This window comes from Plecotus auritus (genome assembly GCF_963455305.1).
Source record: "Plecotus auritus genome assembly, chromosome: 1".
Taxonomy (NCBI): domain Eukaryota; kingdom Metazoa; phylum Chordata; class Mammalia; order Chiroptera; family Vespertilionidae; genus Plecotus; species Plecotus auritus.
The window spans coordinates 93,106,264-93,130,680 of record NC_137770.1 but is presented as its reverse complement, the minus strand read 5'-3'; the positions used below and the strand labels follow the sequence as shown (position 1 = coordinate 93,130,680).

The following is a 24,417-nucleotide window of genomic DNA, read 5'->3' as shown; positions in this document are numbered from 1 at the left end:
CTTAAGCCAGGCAATTAAGGATAGGTGGCTTGGGAGAATTTTTATTTATTCTGAACCAGAAAATTTTCAAAGGCAGAAGAATCCCAAAGGCCATCTCACCATTCACCTACCCCAGGGCAGCTCTGTCTCTCAACAATCCCAGGCAGATGTGTTCATTCTATTTTTAACTATCCCCACATAAGATTTTTCCTAACTTCTCATCCTAAATCCACAACATTTCTTCCCAGGAATGTAAGAACTCTGTGAAGAGCAGTGTGAGCTTCCCTCTGCTTCTGATTCTTTTGCCAAGTCATCTCTCCAGCGTAGGAGTTGGAAGTCAGAAACATTGTAGACTATGCCAACAAAATTCACACATCTGATCAGTCAATCACCAAGCCCTGCCAATGTATCTCTCCATTCTCACCCCTCCGTACTGGCTAACATTGCCACAGATTTAGAATCACATCCCTTGCCAAGTTGACTTTGGCAGCCTCCAGTCATGACCCCTCAAAACTACATTTACTCCTTATTTGTGACAAGCCTATGACAATACAGACATTGTCCTTGGTTGGCAGAATGTAGCGTGAACATGATAAATACAGTCCCTGACCTCACAGGACTCACAGTCCAATGGGTAGGTGAGGGGTGTGCATTTTACAAACAGGGAGTTCCAGTGGACTGTGTCAAGGGGCTACGGCATGGTGTAGGGCGATGGTGACAAGCATGGGCTCTGGAGATGGATAGCCTGGATTCAAATCCTGCCTCCTCCTTCACCCATTGTGCAACTTTGAGAAATTACTGAATATTCAGTTTTTTCCTCTATAAAAGGGGGAAATACTAGTATCAGCTTCATAGAGTTGCTGTGAGGATGAAATGCCTTGATATCTGTAGAACAGAGCCTGTCATATCGTAATAGCCCAATAAAGACAGTTAGCATACAAAATGGTCTGTCTATAAAACAACTCTGAAAAGGATGCTCCTCTTCTTAAAGTCTCCCAGGGCTTCCCAAGGTTGAAGAATAAGGTCCAGGCTCTAGCATGACCTACAGGGCCCTTTACAACCCCAGCCAAGTCTGCTCCTCAGGCCCCATGTCTGCCTTGAAATGTGCCTGAACTGCTTCAAGTTTCTGGCTCACACCAGCCATCCTGCTCCTCCAAGATTATGTTCCGCCAGCACCTCTGCCTGTAAAGCCCTTCTCCCCCACCCCTGGCTCAGCCCTGCTTTTTCTCTTTCTTTCTTTCTTTTTTCTTTCTTCCTTTCTTTCTTTCTTTCTTTCTTTCTTTCTTTCTTTTCTTTCTTTCCTTCCTTCCTTCTTTCTTTCTCCTCACCTGAAGATATGTTTTTATTGGTTTTTAGAGAGAGAGCAAGAGAGAGAGAGAGAGAGAAACATAGATGTGAGAAACACCGATTACTTGCCTCTCATATGTGCCCCAGTTAGGGATCAAACCCACAAAGTAGGTATGTGCCCTGGCCAGGAATCGAACCTGCCACCTTTTGGTGTACGGGACGAAGCCCCAACCAACTGAGCCAACCAGCCAGGGCAGCCCTGCTTCGTTCTTTAAAATTCATCTCAGTTGTCAGCCACTCCAGCAGGTTTTCCCTGACCATCTTCCATCCTCCAAGTTTCCCCTCCTCGGCATCCACAATACCTGCACAGAGCTCACACCTCTACCTACTACACTGTTGTGTCACTATTGATGATGTGTCTGCATGCCACCCATGGGTTCCTTGAGAGTAGAACTGTTCACTCATTTTTGTATTCTTAGTGCCTTGGACAGTGTCTGGTGCACAGCACACACCTAACAAACATTTAGGGAACAAATGAACAGAGATTCATTCCAAAAACCTTCCATGGAGCTTTCAAACTGCCCATAGCATTTTGGGAGATACTGGTGCAATCACTGTTCACGTGGAGGTACTTGATAAATGTCCCCAAATTTTACTCAGTGAACACCATGTAAATGAGCTGTCATGTTCCTTCACTTACAAAATTACTTGCCAATTACACTTAGATGATCCTGGTGTAATTGCCATATAAACTGTACCCTGGCTGAGATAGCCCAAATCATCAATTTAACTTTACTCTCTCATATGGTACTTACCACATAATTAAATAAATGGTCAGCCACCATCACAATTTTGTATCTCCCCAACAAGATGAAGTGGCTACATTTGTCATTGATTTATTAATTATGACAATACACCACACTTCTGGGTATAATATCAGAAGCTTAAAAAATTAAAAGTACTATGTACTCTTGAGAAAGAAGTTCCAAGTTTATTATAAAAAAAAAAAAAAAAAAAAAAAAAAAAAAAAGCACTAGCCTTGGCCAGTGTGGCTTAGTTGGTTGAGCATCATTCCATGCACCAAAAGGTCACCAGTTTGGCCAGGACACATGCCAGGTTGTGGGTTTCATCCCTGGTCGGGGTGGGTACAGGAGGCAACTAATCCATGTTACTCTCTCTCTCCTCCCTTCTTCTCTCTCTAAAAACAATAAAAACATTATTTTTTTAAAAAAGATAAGCATTAGGAGAACCAAGATGGTGGCGTAGGCAAATGCCTGTACTCATTGCCTCCCATAACCACATCAAAATTACAGCTGAAATACACAACAACCATCATCCAGAACCGCTGAAAGCTGGCTGAATGGAAGTCCTACAACTAGAGAAGTAAAGAAGAAAGCACACTGAGACTGGTAGGAGGGGCAGAGGCACAGAACAGACTGGTCTGGCACCCAAGTGTGCCGCTGTTTTAATCAGGAGGGAGACCGCCTCTGCAGAGGCCGACTGGAGGAGCAAGGGGTCCCAGCCCCACACCAGACCCCCAGCCCAGGGTCCCAGAGCTGGGGAAAGAAATCCCTATGGGCAATAAGAACTACAGGCTGTAATAATGAGTGCAGATTGGGGCTGAGTGACACACAGGCTGCTGGAGACCCAGCTGTTCCTCTTAAAAGGCCAGCACCATGAACTGAACTTACCAGCTCCTGCTTCCTCTGAGTTCCAATGCCAAGTGAGGGTCTGGGGGACCCAGACAAATACAAGGAGAAACTGGACTGTCTGCTATCGGAGCAGGAACTTGGGAGTGGCTTTCTTCCAGACAGAGGTGCTCACAGCGGTCATTGTTCCCATGCTGGGACCTCCCCATTGCAGAGCTGACTGGCAGCCATTTCTGTCTGCTCCACCCTGGTGATTTCCTGAGACCACACCCCACCCAATTTACAACCCCACCCAAATTGTATGCAGTGGCTTTTGCATATGAATGACCTGTCATTTCTCAGGCTAAAAACCTGTCAAATAAGCTGCAGCTGGGTCAGGGAGCCCCAAACCTATCAATAAAAGCCCAAGACCCAGGACCAGCACTGGCACCAGCACCAGCCTGCCTTGCTTTACAGCTGGGCCTCGTCTGGGCACTTCCAAACTGGATATAAAGAGGAGGAATCTGCAGATCTCTCTGTAGCTCCTGCTGGGTGGCCCCAGGCAGTGGCTGACTTTGCACCTCCCTGAAGACCCAAGAGCCAGTGTACCCAGTAGTCAGTGTCAGACTATACCAGATTAGAACTCTTCACATCCATAAGAGACACACTCAAGGGGCAGACACAGTGAGCACCAAAGCCCCACTGAAGCAAGTCCTGTCCCATAAGGGTGTCTCCTGCACAGCAACTCTTCCACTATAGTTGCAGCTGGTCCCCACAGCCAATTGGCCTGGAGGTCAATTCCTCCCAGTGACACCAACAGCAATCAACGCTAAACTACAACAAGACTATGCACACAGCCCACAAAGGAGTGCACTTAGAGTGTCCACCTCAGGTGATTGGGGAGGCTGAGCCACTAGGCCCTATAGGACACCTATTATATAAGGCCACTCTATCAACTCAAGAAGACTTAGCAGCTCTACCCAATACAAAGAAACAAACACAGGGAAGCAGCCAAAATGTAGAAATAAAGAAACATGTAACAAATGAAAGAAATGGAATAAAGCAAACTATGGGATATAGAGTTCAAGAACACAGTTATAAGGTTCTAGAAACCTCCAAGAAACTTAGTGAGACATTCAAGGATCTTAGTGAGAACGCCCCCCCCCCCCCCCGCCAAAAAAAGGAAAAGAACCAGTCAGAAATTAAGCATACACTGACTGAAATAAAGAATAATATACAGAGATTCAACAGTAGAGTAGAGATCCTGAGAATCAAATCAAGGACTTGAAATATGAGGAAACAATAAACATCCAACCAGAAGAGCAAAAAGAAAAAAGAATCCAAAAATATGAAGATAGTGTAAGGAGCCTCTGGGACTACTTCAAGCGTACCAACATCCAAATTATGGGGTTGCCAGAAGAAGAGAGAGAGCAAGATATTGAAAACCCATTTGAATAAATAATGACAGAAAACGTCCCCTGCCTGGTGAAAGAAATAGACTTACAAGTCCAGGAAGCACAGAGATCCCCAAAGGAGAAGAACCCAAAGAGGACCACACCAAGACACATCATAATTAAAATGCCAAGAGCAAAAGACAAAGAGAGAATCTTAAAAGCAGCAAGAGAAAAGCAGTTAGTTACCTACAAGGGAGTGACCATACAACTGTCAGCTGATTTCTCAACAGAAACTATGCAGGCCAGAAGGGAGTGGCAAGAAATATTCAAAGTAATAAATAGCAAGAACCTACAACCAAGATTACCTAGCAAAGCTATCATTTAGAATTGAAGGTTAGATAAAGAGCTTCACAGACAAGAAAAAAACTAAAGGAGTTCATCACCACCAAACCAGTATTATATGAAATGCTGAAGGGTATTCTTTCAGAAGAGGAAGAAGAAGAAAAAGGTGAAGATTAAAAATATGAACAACAAAGTGGCAACAAATACATATCTATCAACAATTAAATCTAAAAATCAAACCAATAAAAAATCTGATGAACAGAATAAACTGATGAATGGAATAGAATCAGGGGCATGGAAATGTAAAAGACTGAAGATTCTTAGAGGGAAGGGGGTGTGGGGGTGCTGGAAGAGATTAAACAAAGATCTTATATGCATGTATGCATTTCCTATGGACAAAGACAAAAGGGTGGTGAGAGCATGGGGCTGGGTGGAAACGGGGTCGAGGGGACCTATGGGGGTGGGGAAGAGGGACATCTGTAATAATCTCACCAATAAAAAAGAAAAGATAAGATAAGCATTATAAAAACTTTGTTTTCCTTGGCGGGGGGGCGGGGGGGGGGGGGAGAATGGCATTAAGATAAAAAGACAAAAATCTCCATTCTTCTGAGTAGACTTTCCTTCTGAAATCTCAGTAATAGAAACATTTCCAAGTATTTGAAAGTGAATTTACCTCTTTCAACAAATCATAATTTCTTTCAAACAAATGAGCTTTTTCGTAAGGAAGGTAAATGTATGCTACTAAAGTTCACTTTGCTAATATTTTAGATAGATGGGAGAGATGCTGAATGTTGATGGTGCCCCTTAGTGAGCAAATTTTCATTTGTTTTTCTGAATGCTGCCCTCACACCTGGCACAGGTAATCACATTGACTTCCCAGCACGGCCACATCAGGCCCAATGGATTCTCAGAGGTTTTGTCTAAAGGGACCATTCGACTTCCAGAACACACTGCCCTGAGGCCTGATTGAAAAGGAGGTCAGTGATGGCCAGAATCTCTCTGGACCCCCTGTGGTGGGATAATTGATGTGCAACAGCCCCTACAGAGGTGGAGTCACCAAGGTGATGGATGAATACAAGCATATTATTCACCCGTACATCTGCTAATCTAAAGGTCCCAGTGCATAAACCAGGACTTAAGAATATTATGTGGATTTAGGACAATCCCAGAAGGACTCCAATTCCATTAAAAATTTGTTTGGCAGCCTGGGGCAGATCTATTCCAACTCACATGCTTCATGCATTTGAAAGGAGGAACAAACTGCTTTTAAAGTAAATTTAATAAATTTTCTAATATCAAGTCATTAACATCCTGTCTAGTCATATAGTCCTCATATTTGAAATGGTAATGTTAACCTGTGGAATTTTTTTAACCTTTCTAATATCTGAGTTAGCATTTTTATTTTCCCTGTGTTTTGGGCCATAGGAGATGAATTACATCCTGCCAACAGAAGAAAGCATTTCTTTCTGTCCCCTCTGTAGGGGTTTTTCTTGTTACAAACATACCATACAAGACCCAGAAAGCTCTGTGACCAGAGTCCATTTTGGTTCGAAATAGGAGAGGAAATAATTTTTTAAAATATGTTTTTATTGATTTTTAGAGAGAGAGAAATGGAAAGGGATAGAGAGATAGAAATATCTATGAGAGAAGAACATCATCAATCAGCTGCCTTCCACATGCACCCCTGCTGGGGATGGAGCCCGCAACTCGGGCATGTGCCCTGACCAGGAGTTGGTTCCTGGGTTGACGCTCAACTGCTAGGCCACACTGGCCGGGCTAGAGGAAATAATTTAATTTTCAGACATGCTCAGATATTATTTAATGAGTTATAATATTAGTTAAAATTTGCTGTCTGTAATGGTTGTAACACTGCTTTTACAAATGCCTTTATCCATTTAGCAGATATCTTTAGTAACTATTGTCAAGAACAAGGCTAGGTATCATAGGAGGCACCCAAGAGAAATAAGCTGCCCCTCAAGTAGGTGACAGTCACAGGTGAATTTTTCAGTGAAAGGTGGATGGGGAGAAATTCAACATCTCTAGGAACACTGGAGCTTTTTATACCACATGTTCTCAGATATCAAAGGAAAATGTGTATGATTCCCCCCAAATGAACAAATCATCCTCACATATAAAATGTTTCTTTGATCTTCACAACAACCTTCAGTAGATATGACAGGCATCTTTCTGGCTAATGTAAAGATCTGTTTCAGGCTTAACACTTTTACCTTAATATCATTTATATCAGATAAATTGTTTCAAGATTCCAAAATTCCATGCAACACTCTAGATAAGTAGGATCTGCACTGGGGTTCACACAGGGAGAGAGTTGGTAGGTGGCAGCCCCTGGCTCATGTGAGTCAGGTCATGCACGGGCTCTTGTCTATACAGGGCGCTTTAGCCTGAGCATGGACCCTCAGTCTGCAAACTCTCTCAGTGCTCAGCATAGTACCACTCTCAATTGTAAGTATTTAATAAATGCAGTGTTTCCCTGGCATTCTAATTTAAAACATTCATTACATCCTAAAAAGAATACTAAATAAAGTGTGATAAGTTAGTCCAAAGTAATAAATTAGCACCAACAATTTTCCAAGTGACCAGAACTGCTGAATATTATGGCCTAGGAGTCCATAAACTGAATCAGGCAAAAAGCATATTCCCAGGTGCTTTGAATAGTTCAGGGATCCTTTTTAACTGAAAAGGGAAGACTACACTATGCGCCTCCTAGAGACACGGAAGTAGAGTTATATGAGTAAGAAATCTGGTCCAGGACGTTTCACGTGTCCAAAACAAGCCTCCTGTCCCCACACATCCACCTCTCAAAATGCCTGCCTGCTTTAGATTCCCAACATATCTTTCCATTCCCAAGCCACCAAAGGAGGTACGGCAAGGCTAGGAGCTGAGTATTTCTAAAACCCCAAAGAGAAGTAATGCTTCCTACTAAACTCTCACCTACTTTCCTTAAACTAATGGGAACTAAGAGGGACAAGCAAAGGGAACCTCACAGCTCCGAGGTCCCACCCTGCTTGGTGAGGCTGGGGGGGACCGCAGCCGGACTTACACAGCTCAGGCTATTTTTCAATTTAAATTCTTTATTGTTTAAAGTATTACATAGTCTCCTTTTTCCCCCATTGACCCCTCCCCGGCCACCCCCACCCCTCAGCACATGCCCTCACCACCACTACCCCCCACCCCCATCTGTGTCCATTGGTTATGCTCATATGCATGCACACAAGTCCTCTGGTTGATCTCTTACCCCCTCACCCCCCGCCTTCCCTCATAGATTGGACAGTTTGTTCGATGCTTCTATGACTCTGGTTCTATTTTGGTTCCTCAGTTTATGTTGTTCATTAGATTCCACAAATGAGTGAGACCATGTGATATTTATCTTTCTCTGACTGGCTTATTTCGCTTAGCAAATGCTCTGGTTTCTCTTCCAACCCTAAAACTCTTCCGCCTTTTACAGCTCAGGCTTTTGAAGTCTGACGAGGGCCTCCCTTTCGCAGGGTGGTATGGCCGCATGGCAGCTGCTGGTATTGTGAGACAACCTGCTTGGGCCAGACTTGCCTATCATCTCAGCAGAGAAAGAGAGGCAGGGAGAGGTGGGTGGCAGGACGTAGGAGAAAGGAAAGCCTGTTTTAACTCCAAGGAATGAAAAGCGGAGCAGAGTTGGAGACAGGAGGGCAAGTAAAATAAAAACAGATGAATGTATCTGAGGAACCTTACTTGTATAGCTAAATACTGTGAGAAGTATAGTGTTTTTCTTTTAATACAAATGAAAGCTATTTAATAAAAAATATGATATAACATCAAGATCTAAATGCATGAAAATACCTGTCCTGAGATTTTGTTAACTAGGCACATTATTAGTTTAATCCAATCTGCTTTTGTACATACTTAGGGCGATGAAAATAGGGGGAAATTTTCAAACCCTTCAAGAGTACCAAGACTGTAAGCACTGTCTGCAGGATTTTGCTGCTTTCCGCCACCTTGTGCCACCCACCTCAAATTGCAGGTGCCAATCCTAAAATGGACAAAATTCTGGAAGATGGGCTTAAAAGTTGCCCCGATAAACACAAACTCAAAACTCTGTACACACACATACATGGACCTTAAATCGCTTTTTAGGATCTATTACAAAAGCTGTCCCTAAAGTATGACAGACTCTCATTACATGCGAGCTTTGAGTTGCTGCTGTAGACAAGACACAATTGGGACCAAGAAAAGGCTGTCACTCAGCCAGTGTTAAAATAACCTGGATGCTCACTGCAGTATTGTTTACAAAAGTGTAAATAAGGAGGCAGCTTAAATGGCCATCATCCTAGGAATGATTAAATAAACTGTGGCACATCCACACAATAAAATATTAAGAAGATGCTAAAATGTGCAGATCATCACGTATTAACAGAAGGATATCTGAGATATGTTTAGATATGAAAACAAGTCATTGAAAAGTATATATAATATGAATTAAAAATCCTTAAATCTATGCACTTTTACATAAAAAGACCCAAAAGGATATAGAACAACTGGTTTATGTTGGTTACACAAGGGAGGGTACGCTTTTCACTTTGAGTTTTATGCTCTTTTATACAGTTTGAATTTTTTCCAGTGAAAAAATTTATGTTTTTCTTTAACTAAGTCCCATAATTACAGCAGCAGTTGTGTGCAAGACAAAGTTTGCTCTACCTTCAGCACAAGCCCCCATGGTCACTAAGCTCTTGTAACATCTGCTGCCTCTTTTTTATGTAAATACTGCTTCTATGGTTCCCATTCCCTGGTTTCACACACCCCTAGAAAGGCCCTGGAACATCAGTCCCACTCCACACACAGGCAGAGAAGCTTTCAGCCCATTTCTACACCCTCAAACACATTCAAGTCTTGGCCAAATCTGCCAGCTATGGTGCAGCAGGTCTTCCTGTGCTGTTCTCAAGGACATTAGTAGCCTTGGTGGAAGCCAGGGAAGGTGAAACAGAAGTTGGTAGTGCTTCAAAAAGAGAACTAACGAAAGCACTTGTATGCATATATGCATAACCCATGGGCAAAAACAACAGTCTGGTGAAAACCTGGGGAACAGGGAAGGGAGTCGATGGAGAAAAAAGGGGGATATCTTAGTACTTTCAACAATAAAGACACATTTAAAAAGAGAGACCTGTTGCTATATCTCTCCAATCTATGCCTCTCTATCTCATCTATTTCCTCTACTCTGTTCTCATCTACCTCCCTCCTACCTGTGACCCACACCCTCTCCATCTCTTTCACTGCTCAGGCATCAAATCCACTCATTCAACAATAGCTCCCCTGATCTTAGGCTTGTGGCACCCCTGATAAGTAAGCAAACTCCTGGTCTTCGCAGTACTGGAATCCAGGCATGGTTTTGCCAGGGGCAGAGTCCTGTTACATGCTTATCAGCCTGGCCTTCAGGTCTGCCTAACCCCAAATTCCTCAAAGCACTAAGATATCCATGTTCTTTTGGAACCAAGTCCCCGAAATAGTTTCTTTTAAAAGCATTTTCTATTCATATCACAGACAAGGAAGTCATTTGCTTAATATAGAAAAAAAGCTCCAATAAATCCTGAAGCAAAATGCCAATGACCCAACAGAAAAATAGGCTAAGAATATGAGCAGGTGGTTCTCAGAAAATGCAAATGACTCCTAAAAATATGAAGAGGTGTTCAACTCCACTGAAAACACACGAAATACAAACCAAACTACAATGAGATGCCGTTTGTAACTATCACGAGAACAAATCTCAATCAGTGTGATAACATTCTCCAATGGCAAGGATGTACAGTAATTCACATTCTCGTGCATACTGAGGATAAACTGGTACTATCTCTCTCAAGGACAATTTGGCAATACATGAAAATGTTAAATGTGTATAATCTTTCACCCATAATCTTCATATGTAAGGTATTTATTCTAAGGATATAATTCTACTATGCAAGATGGTGAATATCTAAGGATAGTCACTGGAACACTGTTTGTAATTGAAAAAGACGCAAACAACCCAAGTTTTTATCAATAGAGGGCTGGTTAAATAAATTATGGCATATTCATAAACAGAACACTCTGCAGCCACTCAAAAGAATGATGCAGTTCTACACTGGTTCTGAATTACTGATAATGTAAATTAAGGAAACAAAGTTAAGCACACATATGCATTTGTTTTCAAATACTAAAAATAGCTCTGAAAAGATATAAAGAAACAAGAACCATTATCAAAACAACAAGAAAGCCCACTGCATGGGAGAACATATTTGCCAACGTGATCTCCGATAAGGGTTTTATCTCCAACATTTACAGGGAACTCATACAACTTAACAAAAGGAAGATAAACAACCCAATCAAAAAATGGGCAAATGACCTAAATAGACACTTTTCGAAAAAGGACATTCAGAAAGCCAAGAAACATATGAAAACATGCTCAAAGTCACTAATCATCCAAGAGATGCAAATCAAAATGACAATGAGGTACCACCTCACACCTGTCAGAATGACTATCATCAACAAATGACAAGTGCTGGAGAGGATGCGGAGAAAAAGGAACCCTCATTCACTGCTGGTGGAGCCACTGTGGAAGACAGTATGGAGTTTCCTCAAAAAATTAAAAATGGAACTGCCATTTGACCCAGTAATACCACTTCTAGGAATATATCCCAAGAAAACAGAAACACCAATCAGAAAGGATATGTGCACCCCTATGTTCATAGAAGCACAATTTACAATAGCAAAGATTTGGAAACAGCCTTAATGCCCATCAGCAGATGAGTGGATTAGAAAACTGTGGTACAGCTACACAATGGAATACTACGCTGCTATAAAAAAGAAGGAATTCTTACCATTTGCAACAGCATGGATGGAACTGGAGAGCATTATGCTAAGTGAAATAAGCCAGTCAGTGAAAGAAAAATACCACATGATATCACTCATTTATGGATAATAAAGAACATTATAAACTGATGAACAAAAATAGATACAGAGGCAGAGAAGCATCGAACAGATTGTCAAACGACAGCCAGAAGGCTGGGGAGGGTTGGGGAGAGGGGGAGGTAAGAGATCAACCAAAGACTAGTATGCATACATATAAGCATAACCAATGAACGAAAGACACTGGGAGGGGGGTGAGGGCATGTGCCGGGTGGGGGGGGGGGGGTAGGGGAGGCTGAGGGAAGGTCAATTGGAAAAAAAAAGGAAACATATGTACTACTATTTGTAATACTTTAAACAATAAAAAAATTAAAATTAAAAAAAATTTAAAAAAAGAAACAAGGAACAGTGATTGCCTGAAGAGAGGAGAATTTGTAACTGGAGGGATAAAGGTGGAAGACTTATTTTTGACTTTCTGCATTTTTATACTCCCCTTATTTACCTTTAGAATTTTGTGTTATAGTTAGTAAATATTAGTTAGTAAAAAAATACCATTAAAGAAACTCATATCCTTCCAACGCTATACTCAAACCATTTTCCATTATGTCCATAGTTATTCTCTCATGGACTTCATCTGTGTTAATCTATGCCGAGTTGACCCTAACCTCATGGAATTGGTGACTGATTCATGTCACTCTCCTGTTTCAAAATCAAATCAAACCTTCAATGAGTTTCCATTGCCCCCAGAGAAAAGTTCAGTTCATTACAAATCAGTCTCTTTTACCACCCAGTCCCAACCTGCCAAACTCCAACTCAGTCTCAGCCACACCAGATGGCTCTCCACACCTCCCTCACTTGCCCATAAAATTTCCTTCCATCTCCTCTCTTTCCTTGTCTATCCAACAGATCATATATGGCCTGTGAGGTGTACATCAAATACCTCTATGAGCCTTCCTTACCCTCCAAGAAGAACCAATAAAACTTTTTTCTCTATGCTCTGAACAGTACTTTGCTTATCCTACAAGAAGTTTACTGCTCAAAATTGCATTACATTAATCATTTATGTGTCTATAGATAAATACATTTAATTTATGGTCATCTTTCCTAGATCGGAAATCTTTGGAAGATAAAAACCTCATTCATCATGTATTCTTAGCACCGAAATGACTCATGGGTGCTTAATATACATGAACTCATTGTCACCATTTCCCCCACATTTTCTCATTTATCAAACTGAAGTAAGAATGTTGTTTTACCAAGGCTCTTTCTATGTGTTTGGTTAATGGTTGCCCAACATGACCTATGCAAATTTATCTCCCAAATTTAAGCCCAGCACTGTGGTTGGGTCTTTTTTCCTAATTCTCGCATAACTCTCTGGTGTCCATTTGACTTTGGTTCCTTCTACTGGATACTTTCATTAGCTATAGATTTAAGAAAACCCTTTGGCTTGTTTTCCTACAATTGATTGCATATGATGTGATGCCCATTTGGTGGATTGAACATACATTAGAACTATTTGGAAAATCAGAGTTATCTTTTCAGGAGCAAAGGGCATGAACTGAAATCTCTACTGGGAGAAGTTGCTATCCTGCTCTGCTGGTTACTGTTAAGTCCTCTAACTCTGGGATGTGAGGGTGATCTGAATACGACATCACCCCCATTGATCACCAGGGTTGATTCAGCTGCTCTGACTGTCTAGGTGGGTGTCCCCCTCCTCCCTCACTGATCCATGTGCACCCCTCCTGAAGCTGTGCCCTGACTGAAGAAGACCACCTTTCCCCCAGAAAAGAAGACTGGTCTTTGGTCAAAGGTATATGAGTAGCTGCACTCCCCTGCTAGAATCTCCAAACAAGCTCTTAAGTCCTCTAACTCTGAATACTATAAATCCTCTTAAAGGGAAAAAATATCTAAATAGTCTGCCAAGAACTACTTATGATGCTTCTACTCAAATTCAGTTTTTGCTGACTTTTGCCTCTTTAGCCAATAAAAACAAGTGTAAGGGAAACAATTAAAATTTCTATCAACAGATAAGTGGATAAACATATTGTGGTATATCTATGCAATGGAATATTACTCAGAAATAAAAATGAATAAATTAAAACATGCAATAAGTGTGCTGGGTGAAAGAAACCAGACTCCCCCCACCCCTCCCTAAAAATAGAGAGTACATATTGTTTAGTTCCATTTATGTAAAGGGGCAGAAAGTACAAATGAATATAATAGTAACAAAAAGCAGATCCGATTGTTCAGGGATGGGAGAAAGGCCAGCAGGAAGGGAGGGAAGTATTTCAAAGGATCATGGGAAGTTTTTGGAGGTGATGGACATGTTCACAGTCTTGATTGTGGTGATGGTTTTGTGGGGCTATACATTTGTCAGTTTGTGGGAATATGTAAAATAGTATGCTTTAAATTATACCTTAATATAGCTATTTTTAAAAAGTGGACAGAGATGAGGAAGAAGGAAGTCCATAAGAACATATATACACAATGCTATTTTAAAAGTGGTTTTCAAAGAAGAGGAATGTTCAACATGTTCAATACTCACAAAATACCCTTCTAGCATGACATTTTCCTGAAAATGTCATTTTCTAGAAAGATAGGAATTGTATCTTTGAAGGGAGCAGCCTGGTTGCAGGCAGATGATTAATTATCATGGAAAATCATTGATGTATCATCGCAATTTCACAGTACTAGTACTTCTTACAGTTAAAATAAAGCTCCTTCACATCTCTCATACAGGTATTGTGAAGCTTTAATTGATTTGTATTGGTAAAAACCCTTGGTTACTGTCATGGAAAATAATTGAATTAAGTATCAAAATATAAATGTACAACTTTTGGTATTGTTTCTATTTTTTATTTTTCTTTATAATGAACATTGCAGGGTGCCAACTATTCTAACGCATTATTAAGCCAAAGAAAGTGCTGAACTCAGGGGCTGGCACATGTTTTGGTTTAATGTAAATTATAGAATCTATAGAGATGTTGAAAGAAACTCATGTAGCTATCTCTGAATGCTGAATACTCTTGCAAATACCCCTTGCCCACTCATTAAGGAGCAGTAATGACTTATGCAGGGTGAAGTAAGGAATATAAATATGGAGGCTTAGTTGTATACATACTTTCTTTATGGTAAGGTAGGTATTCTTTTTGTCTTCCTTTGAGAACAGTAACTTATTAACTCAGCAACATAGCAAGCAAATACAATACAAAATATAAGTGACAGCATTAATCAGAAGACAATGTCGGGACACAGAGTAACTCGGAGTCTAAAGATGTTTAAACCATAGGCTGGATCTCGAGTAATGAACACAGCATGCAGTATAACAGTGGCTCAGTCACTGTTCTTAAGTATCGCTCAGTGGCGATCCACGCACAATAGGTCTTCAGTAACTGTTAACATCATTCATAATTTCAGAAGTGAAATTCGAGACTGTGGCCAACCTCGGTGCACAGACCTGGACACCGTACTCCCTCACTGTTTGCACAGTGGAGATAAAGAAGCTGTTTCTGTGTTATCTATAGTCAAACCAGTATAATCAGACATGACCATGGAGAAAACTGGTTCAAGGAAGTGCTGATCTTAAAGCAGAAACAAGTTTATTCTTTAAGAGACAAACAGTTTAAGAAGGACTCTTTGCTGTGGATCTAATGGAGAGATCCAGAGCACAGAGGATAATGGTTTCCACATTTTGGATGAGGATATCACTATGAGGCCAGTAAGAATGTCTGCAAGCCATTATGGGCAGCTGTAAAGAGTCCTGCTATTTATAGGACTAGAATACGGTAGTTACAAGCCACGTGTGGAAATTTAAATGTAAGTTAATTAGAATTAAAAATTCATTTCCTCAGTTGCTGTAGCCACATTTCATGTGCTCAATAGATAAATGTGGGTAGTGGCTGCCATATTGAACAATGCAATATAAACTATCCATCACTGCAGAAAGTTCTAGGGGATAGTGTTGGGCTAGAATGAGGCAGAGGCCAACACAGGGATGCTAAGTAAAAAATATAAATGTGTAACACAGATTTGAGAACAGAACATTGGTTATAAAGAGGCCATGTCACTCAGTTCCCAAAGAGAAGGGAGAGCTTGGTTCCCACCCTCCTAACCTGGCTTTCAATGGAAAGAGTTGAGGCACTCTTTATGTCCCCATGCCCTCTGGGACCTCAAAAACTAAACCTGTGTTTCCCATAAAATATTAAATTAAGACAGCACACTTAAAGTGAAATAAAGTTCATATACTCCTGTTTAAACACAGATTAGAATTTCTGTCAGAACAATGCCAGTGAAAAGTTGACATTCTAATTAATATAATTTACATTATAAAGCACTGAATATCTTTATCTTGCTATTATGAAATGCTCTCTTTAAAAAAAAATCAATGCTCTACTCAACAGGGAATTGAGTACTAAGGGCAGTATTTTAAAATCCATGTACAAGAGAGGTGTTTAAGGTTACTGGCATTTCTCTCTCTCTCTCTCTCTCTTTTTTTTTTTTCTCAATCCCTGCACACACCTCAACATCCCCTCCCCCACCAGAGCTGTCTGCCTGCTCTCTATTTATGAGTCTGTCTCTATTTTGCTTGTTAGTTCAGTTTGTTCATTAAATTCCACATGAGTGAAATCATATGGTACTTGTCTTTCTCTGACTGGCTTATTTCACTTAGCATAATAATCTCCAGGTCCATCCATGCTGTCGCAAAGGGTAAAATTTTCTTCCTTTTTATGGACAAGTAGTATTCCATTTGTATAAATGTACCATGGCTGTGTTATCCACTCATTTACTGATGGACAGGATACTGGCATTTTTACATGCCATCAACCCAGGTCTCTAAAAAGGGAAACAATACAGTCAACCTCTATCACACAGTCTTGTCATTCTTTATCATCCACAATACTGTTTGCATGCAGCAATAGGATTTTGAGACTCTTTTTCTTGCAATGATATAAAACATTACAAAATGCAAACACCAAAAACCTAAAGCATTCTCTCTCCTCTCTCTTCTCTCTCTCTCTCTCTCTCTCTCTCTCTCTCTCTCTCTCTCTCTCTCTCTCTCTCTTCATCTTTCTTCTCCCTCTTTCTCATTCTCTCACTAACACAGGGAGCAGTCCTGAAACCCTGCGACCTGTCACACATATAGGACTCTCACACAATGCTTATTCAATCCATATTCTGAGTGTGTAAGAGGGGCAGAAAATCTGCCCCACAGTTGGGTGCCCAAGGATTTGTGTTCATTGCCTTTGTCAATTTTATGCTATCGGTGAAAGGAATAAAGATGAGATCCTTAAAGCTTGAATTTTCATTTCCTATGACAACGTGCTTTTTCTTCATGCTTTATCACACTCCACTACTTGGTATCCACCCCTTCATAATTGATATCGGCCATTTGAAGCATTCAGTAAAAACCTCATGAGGTTCATCAAATGTCCCTCAGTCTATAATTCTTGCTCCTAACATATTCAGAAGCATATTCATCCAAGTGTTTCCCACTTCCCCTCCATGCTTTTCCCTCTGCACAGGGACGAGTGTAATGACAGTTGTATTAATTATATGCTGAAAACCCACATTGCAGCAAAAATGATGGAGATCATCGTTTTAAATATTTTATTAAAATAACCCAGTGTAGAACAGATAAAGTAGACCCTCTTGATAATGAGAGGTTCATTAATTTTACAAGAATTCTAGAAAGCTTAGAATGGTCATCAAAATTATCTCTTTCATTTATATTTTTTTAAGAAGAGGAAAACCTTCAATCGTTGCTTTAGAGAGTGAGGGCCTAATAAAATTTTCTAAGGTATTTTTAAAGTAATTACTTATCTTTCCGGAAAATGTTTTTTAAAAATAGCTTGAAATATGGAGGATTTAGATTTTATAGGTTTATTTGAAATGCCTATAAATTTTCAGTTGCTCCAGTTTACCTTATTAAAACCTGGTTTCATTAGCATGTAATGACTTCTGATAAATAAAATTGATACCCTCCATAAACAAACAAGCAGTGCACCAAAACCCTTTCATTCCTGGCAGCAAAAGCAACACAATCTTGCCTACCAGGTGTGTCTCCAGGTACAGTTTAAGGCCATCCGTCTCTGCTTTAGGGGGTGTCCAATTCTCAGTGGTTTCCATGGCTTCATTTAACCACTGAATGAATTCATCCAGCTTGTCTACAAACCCCTTGTGACCAAAGAGAAGAAAAGAAAGAAAAAGGGAAAGAACAAGAAAAGCATTAGTTTGTTGTTTAAAGCCAATCTTAAATATTCCAAACCTCACTGTTGGTAAAATTGATACCACTGCACTTCCATCCTAGTTCCACACTGTAGAACAGATTTTCCAGTATGCTTAGCACTAAAATCTATCAAAATGGAAAGAAGGTGTCGCTTACTCCCTCTCAGTTTTTTCCTAGGAAAACTTTTCTGAGAAATTTGGATTGGTCTCCAGGATGTCATTGTAAAGATGAGCTAAAATTATCAAAACATTTCTTGTGTCCGACAAGCTCCCCTCACCAAAAAACAATTCAGGTCTGCTAGGAACACTCATGGGCTTTGGGGGATAAAAACATTTCTGTGAAGATGGTATTCGTTACTCAGAAGCCTATAGAGTTGAGTTACCTTAACTGAATTAGAAATCTATTTTTAAGTCACATAGGTGTTTTAAGGGGCTTGGATGAGTTCTAATGACAGCCCAAATGTCTGTGATGGAGTCTGAGTTCTAAGAAACAAGGAAGAGTAGAAAAGGTGGGACCAATGAATAAATGTAAACATATGCTCTGGGTGTGTCCCAGACAGCACAAAGCACAATAATCTTGCAATTTTTAAAATAGTGGTTATAAAAGTTTATTGACCATTTAAAAGAAGACATCTGTAGAAATGGAAATTATTTTGAAAGCCCAGCTATGAACCCAAGGCAAGGAAATGAGGTTGAGTGCCTGCTTCCCATGTCTAAGTAAACAGCACCACCTGGAGGTGTAAAAGAGCAAAGACAGGTTTTGACATTTGTGCTCATGGAGATGGTTTGGGATGCTGACTTCCCTCTTAAACTTAACCTGTTTTTCTGTTTTGTTTTGTTTTTCAGATTTGCTTTTTGATTAATTTTGAATAATATTTTTAATGCTTAACAGGATATCCTGAGACTGAAGTAATAGTTGAAGATTTATTTTTTTTTTATCATGGTTCTCAGAAGCCACATTTTGTTATTAAGGTTTCTTCTAGATATAGTTTAAGGTTCATAACCCTTTAATTCAAACAATCGATTGGCCTCCAAATAATTGTTAGAAAAGAGCAAATAGTATTGAGAAGATCAGTAAAGAGAAAGGCAGACTAATAACACTCAGAAACACATCCCTGTCTGTCAAAAGGGGACACAGCCGAGATGTGGACATGGCAGCCCAGGGAGTCCGATCTGACTGTCCAGCCGCTCTCTGGTGTGGTGTGTTGTCAGCCTATTAAGTCCATCATTCCATGTACCATGTGTTTTCTCAATCCTAAGTGCTATCCAAAGCTTTCTTTTTGAAAACATCCCACTATGCCAAGTGTCACAAGACAATTACACCCATCCTTTTAAAAAATCTCTAATTTTCTCGTATTGCAACTTGTTCTAAGTGCTAAGAATCCATGCCAAGTAATTAGTTTTGCCCTTTCTCATATATTTAGTTTGTTTAAAATTAAGTCCTAATTATTGATACTCTATAATTAAATTCTGATAAAAATTAAGATAGCCTTTGCTGGCCAAATGGACTTATAGCGATATCATCTGCAAGGTTTTCCTAACATCTCTCAAAAAAGCAGCATCTGGCCTCAGTGTGCCTCATACCTCTCGCTGAGTGAACCCAGGCCCGGCACTAGCAAAAGCCAGCCTTGGTTCACAGCTTAGCCTCTCCTGGCACTTCCAAGTCCAGCACAAGTAGCAGCCATCTGCAGATTACTTTGTAGCTCATGCCAGGTGGTCCCGGGGAGAAACAGGTCATGATTCACCTTGTCCTGTACCTCACAGGACCCAGAGCCAACACACCCAGTGGACAACTTCAGATCATATCAAATCATCTCCATAAGTGACACACTCAGGGGTGGAATCAGCAGGCACCAGAGCTATGCTGAAGTAAGTCCTGCTCTGTGAGATGGGACCCTGCACAGCTGATCCTCCACAGTGGTTGGAGGTCTGAGGTTGGTGGTCACAGCTGATCTGCCTGAGGGTAAATCCCTACCATTGATGTGCCAACAGCAATCAAGGTTCAAATACAAAAGGAGGGTGTACACAGTCCACATGGGGGGTGCGCCTTGAGTGCCCAGCTTGGGTGATCAGGGGGATTAAGCTACTGGATGTTACAGAACACCTACTACATTAGGCCACTCTACCAACCCTGCGAGACATAGCACCCTACCCAAAAGAAACAAACATAGAGAGGCTGCCAAAATGAGGAGACAAAGAAACATGTCCCAAATTAAAGAACAGAACAAAACTCCAGAAAAACAACTAAAGAAAATGGAGTTAAGCAATCTACTACATGCAAAGTTCAAAATACTGGTTATAAGGATGCTCAATGAACTTAGTGAGAACCTCAACACTATAAAAAAAAAAAACAGTCATAAATAAAGGCTACAATAACTGAAATAAAGAATATTTTACAGATGGTGGGGGTAAGTGGGTGGGTTGGAAGAGATCAACCAAAGAACTAGTATGTCTACATGCATAACCTATGGACACAGACAATAGGGTGATGAAGGCCTGGGACGGTGTGTGGGGGCAGGCTACAAGAGGTCGGTGAGGAGAAAAGGGGAACATATGTAATACTTTCAACATTAAATATTTCAAAAATAATAATTTACAGAGATCCAAGATGGCGGCGTAGGTAAACACCTAAACTGCTGCCTCGCACAACAATTTCAAAACTACAACTAAAAGACAAAACGTCTATCACCCAGAACCACGGGAAAGCTGGCTGAGTGGAAGTTCTACAACTAGAAGGAAAGAGCAAACAGCATTGAGGGGTGCACAAGCGCTGAAAAGCTGAGGTACGGAGATGCGGGAATTGGGCTGGCAACGGGTGACTGGGAGCGCTGCTGTTTTCAACCCGAAGGGAGATAAGCTCCCAATTACTCCGAACTCGTTTCTGGGGAGACGCGGGGGACCCAAACTCCTACGGGGAGAAGCTGGACTGTCTGCCGTGGGGTCGGAAAGTGAGGGAGGCTTGCTTGCAGGGCTGCGTGCAGGAACAATTGTTTATTGTGCTGGGGCGCGGGACGCGGGGACAGGGTTGGAGACGCAGAGCCGCAGAGCCAGCTTACTGGCAGCCATCGCTGTTTGCCACGCCCTAGCCTAGTCACGCCCTGAGACCCCGCCCTGCACAATCTATGAACCCACACAAGCTCCAAGCAGCAGCTTTAGCATATGAATGGCCTGCCCTATCGCAGCTTAACCTAGCAAACTTGCAGCCCGGGTCAGACAGCTCCAAAACCTCCAAACCCCAAGCAAAGAGGAGAAAACTGTAGTTCTTGCTGTAGCTCCTGTTGGGTGGCCTCAGACAGTAGCTGACCTGCACCCCATTGGAGATCCAGAAGCCAGTGTACCTAGTGGTCAGTGTGAGACACCAGATTTCAACTCCTCACATCCATAAGTGATACATTCAAGAGGCAGACTCAGTGAGCACCAAAGCCCCACAGAAACAAGTCCTGCACCATCAGCGTGTCTCCAGCGCAGCAGTTCTTCCATTATAGACACAGCGGGTCCTCACAGCCAATTGGCCTGGAGGTCAATTCCTCCCAGTGTACCAATAGCAATCAAGGCTTAACTACACCAAGACTTTGCACTCAGCCCACAAAGGGGTGTACCAAAGGCGTCCACCTCAGGTGACTGGGGAGGCTGAGCTACTGGCCCCTATACGTCACCTACCACACAAAGCCACTCCATCAACACAAGGAAGCAGCAAAATGCGGAGACAAAGAAACATGTCACGAATGAGAGAAATGGAGGAAAGCAAACTAATGGACGACATAGAGTTCAGAACCACATTTATAAGGTTACTCAAGAATCTTCTAAAAACCACCGAGAAACTTGATGAGACCTCCGAGGAGCTTAGTGAGACTTTCAAGGACCTTAATGAGAATGCCAAAAAAATGGAAAAGGACCAGTCAGAAATTAAGCATACACTGTCTGAAATAAAGAATATACAGAAACTCAACTGTAGATCAACATACCCCAAGAATCAAACCAAAGATCTGAAATATGAGGAAACAAAAAACACCCAACCAGAAAAACAAAAAGAAAAAATCCAAAAATATGAAAATAGTGTAAGGAGCCTCTGGGACAACTTTAAGTGTACCAACATCCGAATTTTTGGGGTGCCAGAAGAAGAGAAAGAGCAAAATATTGAAAACCTATTAGAAGAAATAATGACAGAAAACTTTCCCTACCTGGTGAAAGAAATAGACTTACAAGTTCAGGAAGCACACAGAACCCCATACAAGAGGAATCCAAAGAGGACCACACCAAGACACATCATAATTAAAATGCCAAGGGCAAAAGACAAAGAGAGAATCTTGAAAGCAGCAAGAGAAAAACGGTTAGTTACCTACAAGGGAGCACCCATACGACTGTCAGCTGATTTCTCGGCAGAAACTATGCAGGCCAGAAGGGAGTGGCAAGAAATATTCAAAGTGATGAACAGCAAGAACCTACAACCAAGATTACTCTACCCAGCAAAGCTATCATTCAGAGTTGAAGGTCAGATAAAGAGCTTCACAGACAAGAAAAAAGTAAAGGAGTTCATCACCACCAAACCAGGATTACATGAAATGCTGAAGGGTGTTCTTTAAGAAGAGGAAGAAAAAGAAAAAGGTAAAGATAAAAATTATGAACAACAAAATGACATCAAATACATACCTACCAACAAGTGAATCTAAAAATCAAGTGAATAAAAAATCTGAAGAACAGAATGGACTGGTGAATATAATAGAATCAGGGACATAGAAAGGGAGTGGACTGACAATTCTCAGGGGGGAGGGGGTGTGAGGGGTGCGGGAAGAGACTGGACAAAAAGCTTACACTTATGGATGAAGACAGTGGCGGGGGGTAAGGGCATGGGGTGTGGTGGGGAATCAGGTGGAGGGGAGCTAGGGGGAAAAAAAGAGGAATACCTGTAATAATCTGAACAATAAAGATTTATTTAAAAAAATAATAATAATAATTTACAGAGAATCAACAGTAGATAGATGAAGCCAAGAATTAAATCAGTGATTTGGAATATAAGGAAGCAAAATACACCCAACCAGAAAGAAAAAATAATTTTTTAAAAATGAGTATAGTATAAGGAGCCTCTGGGACAACTTCAAGCATTTGCATTATGTAGGTGTAGAAGGAGAAGATAGAGAACAAAAAATTGAAAACCTATTTGAAAAAATAATGACAGAAAAATTCCCTAACCTGATGAAGAAAATAGACATGTAAGTCCAGGAAGTACAGAGAGTCCCAAATAAGATGAACCCAAAGAGGCCCATACCAAGACACATCATAATTAAAATGACAAAGGTTAAAGACAAAGCGAATCTTAAAAGCAGCAAGAGAAAAGCAGTTAGGTTCCTACAAAAGAGCTCTCATAAGACTGTCAGTTGATTTCTCAACAGAAACTTTGCAGGCCAGAAGGGATTAACAAGAAATATTTAAAGTGATGAAAAGCTAGGACTTACAACCAAGATTACTCTACCCAGCAAAGCTATCATTTAGAAGCAAAAGACGGATAAAGAGCTTCCCAGACAAGAAGAGGCTAAAGGAGTTCATCCTCACCAAACCAGTATTACATGAAATGTTAAAGGAGAAGGAGGAGAAGGAGGAGGAGAACAACAACAGATATGAATAATAACATGGCCTTAAATACATATATATCAACAATTGAATCCAAAAAAAACCAAAATAAACAAACAGGCAAGACAAAAACAGACTCACAGATACAGAGAACATTTTGAAGATTGCCAGATGGGGGGGCATTGCAGGGATGGGTGAAAAAGTTGAAGGGATTAAGAAGCACAAATTGGTTATTACAGAACTAGAGGCCCGGTGCACAAATTCGTGCATGGGTAGGGTCCCTAGGCCTGGCCAGCGATCAGGGCTGGGCCGGAGAGGAGGTAATGTTTGCCAGGCCAGGCACAGAAGGAACAGACACTGATGCCGTCATAGTTGGCACCCCACCATGGCACAGTTCCCTGCCTCTCCCCTCCTTCCACTGTGGCAGGCGGGTGGTAGGCCGATCGGGGCCTGCTGGCAGTCGAGAGAGACAGAGCACGGGAGGTTGGCCACCAGCCCCAAGGAGGGAGCCAGCCCTCGACCCTCCTGGGAAAGGGGCCACGTCCACTGCCACCCACCCCCAATTCCCCATCCCAGCCAAGGGGCCGGCCCCAATCGGACCATTGGGGCCTGCCAGCTGTGGGGGGAGAGACTGTAGGAGGTTGGCTGGCTGGGGGAGGTTGGCTGTGGGAGTGCACTGACCACCAAGGGTAAGCTCCTGCATTAAGTGTCTGCCCCCTGGTGGTCAGTGAGCATCATAGTGACCTGTTGTTCCACTCGCTTAGGCTTTTATATATATAGATAGTCAAGTGATGGAAAGTATGCATAGGGAATATAGTTAATAATATTCTAATAATTATGTATGTTGTCAGATGGGTCTAAAATTTATTACTTAGTAAGTTATATAATGTCTAATCACTGAGGTATACATCTGAAACTAATATAATAATGTATGTCAACTGTAATTAAAAAATAAAAAATATTTAAAAGTGAAAGAAAGAAATATCATCTATCATCTGCAGAATCTCATCAGAATATCAGAGTCTAGACTCTAGAGGGTTGATAATTGTGAGTTGAAAATATTTTTTATAGTATTTATAGTATTAAATAGCATTTACTATTGAATTTAGCCTTGAGTTGTTATA

General features: G+C 41.1%; 1 protein-coding gene across 3 annotated transcripts in view; it reads right to left on the bottom strand.

Moving 5' to 3' along the window:
• AKAP6 (A-kinase anchoring protein 6) overlaps positions 1–24,417 on the bottom strand; it is a 495,085-nt gene that overhangs the window by 223,193 nt on the left and 247,475 nt on the right. For all 3 annotated transcript variants that reach the window (XM_080685020.1, XM_080685019.1, XM_080685021.1), the window contains exon 5: positions 17,552–17,674. In XM_080685020.1, coding sequence (XP_080541146.1) covers positions 17,552–17,674 — 123 coding nt within the window. The remainder of the gene's footprint in view (positions 1–17,551; positions 17,675–24,417) is intronic.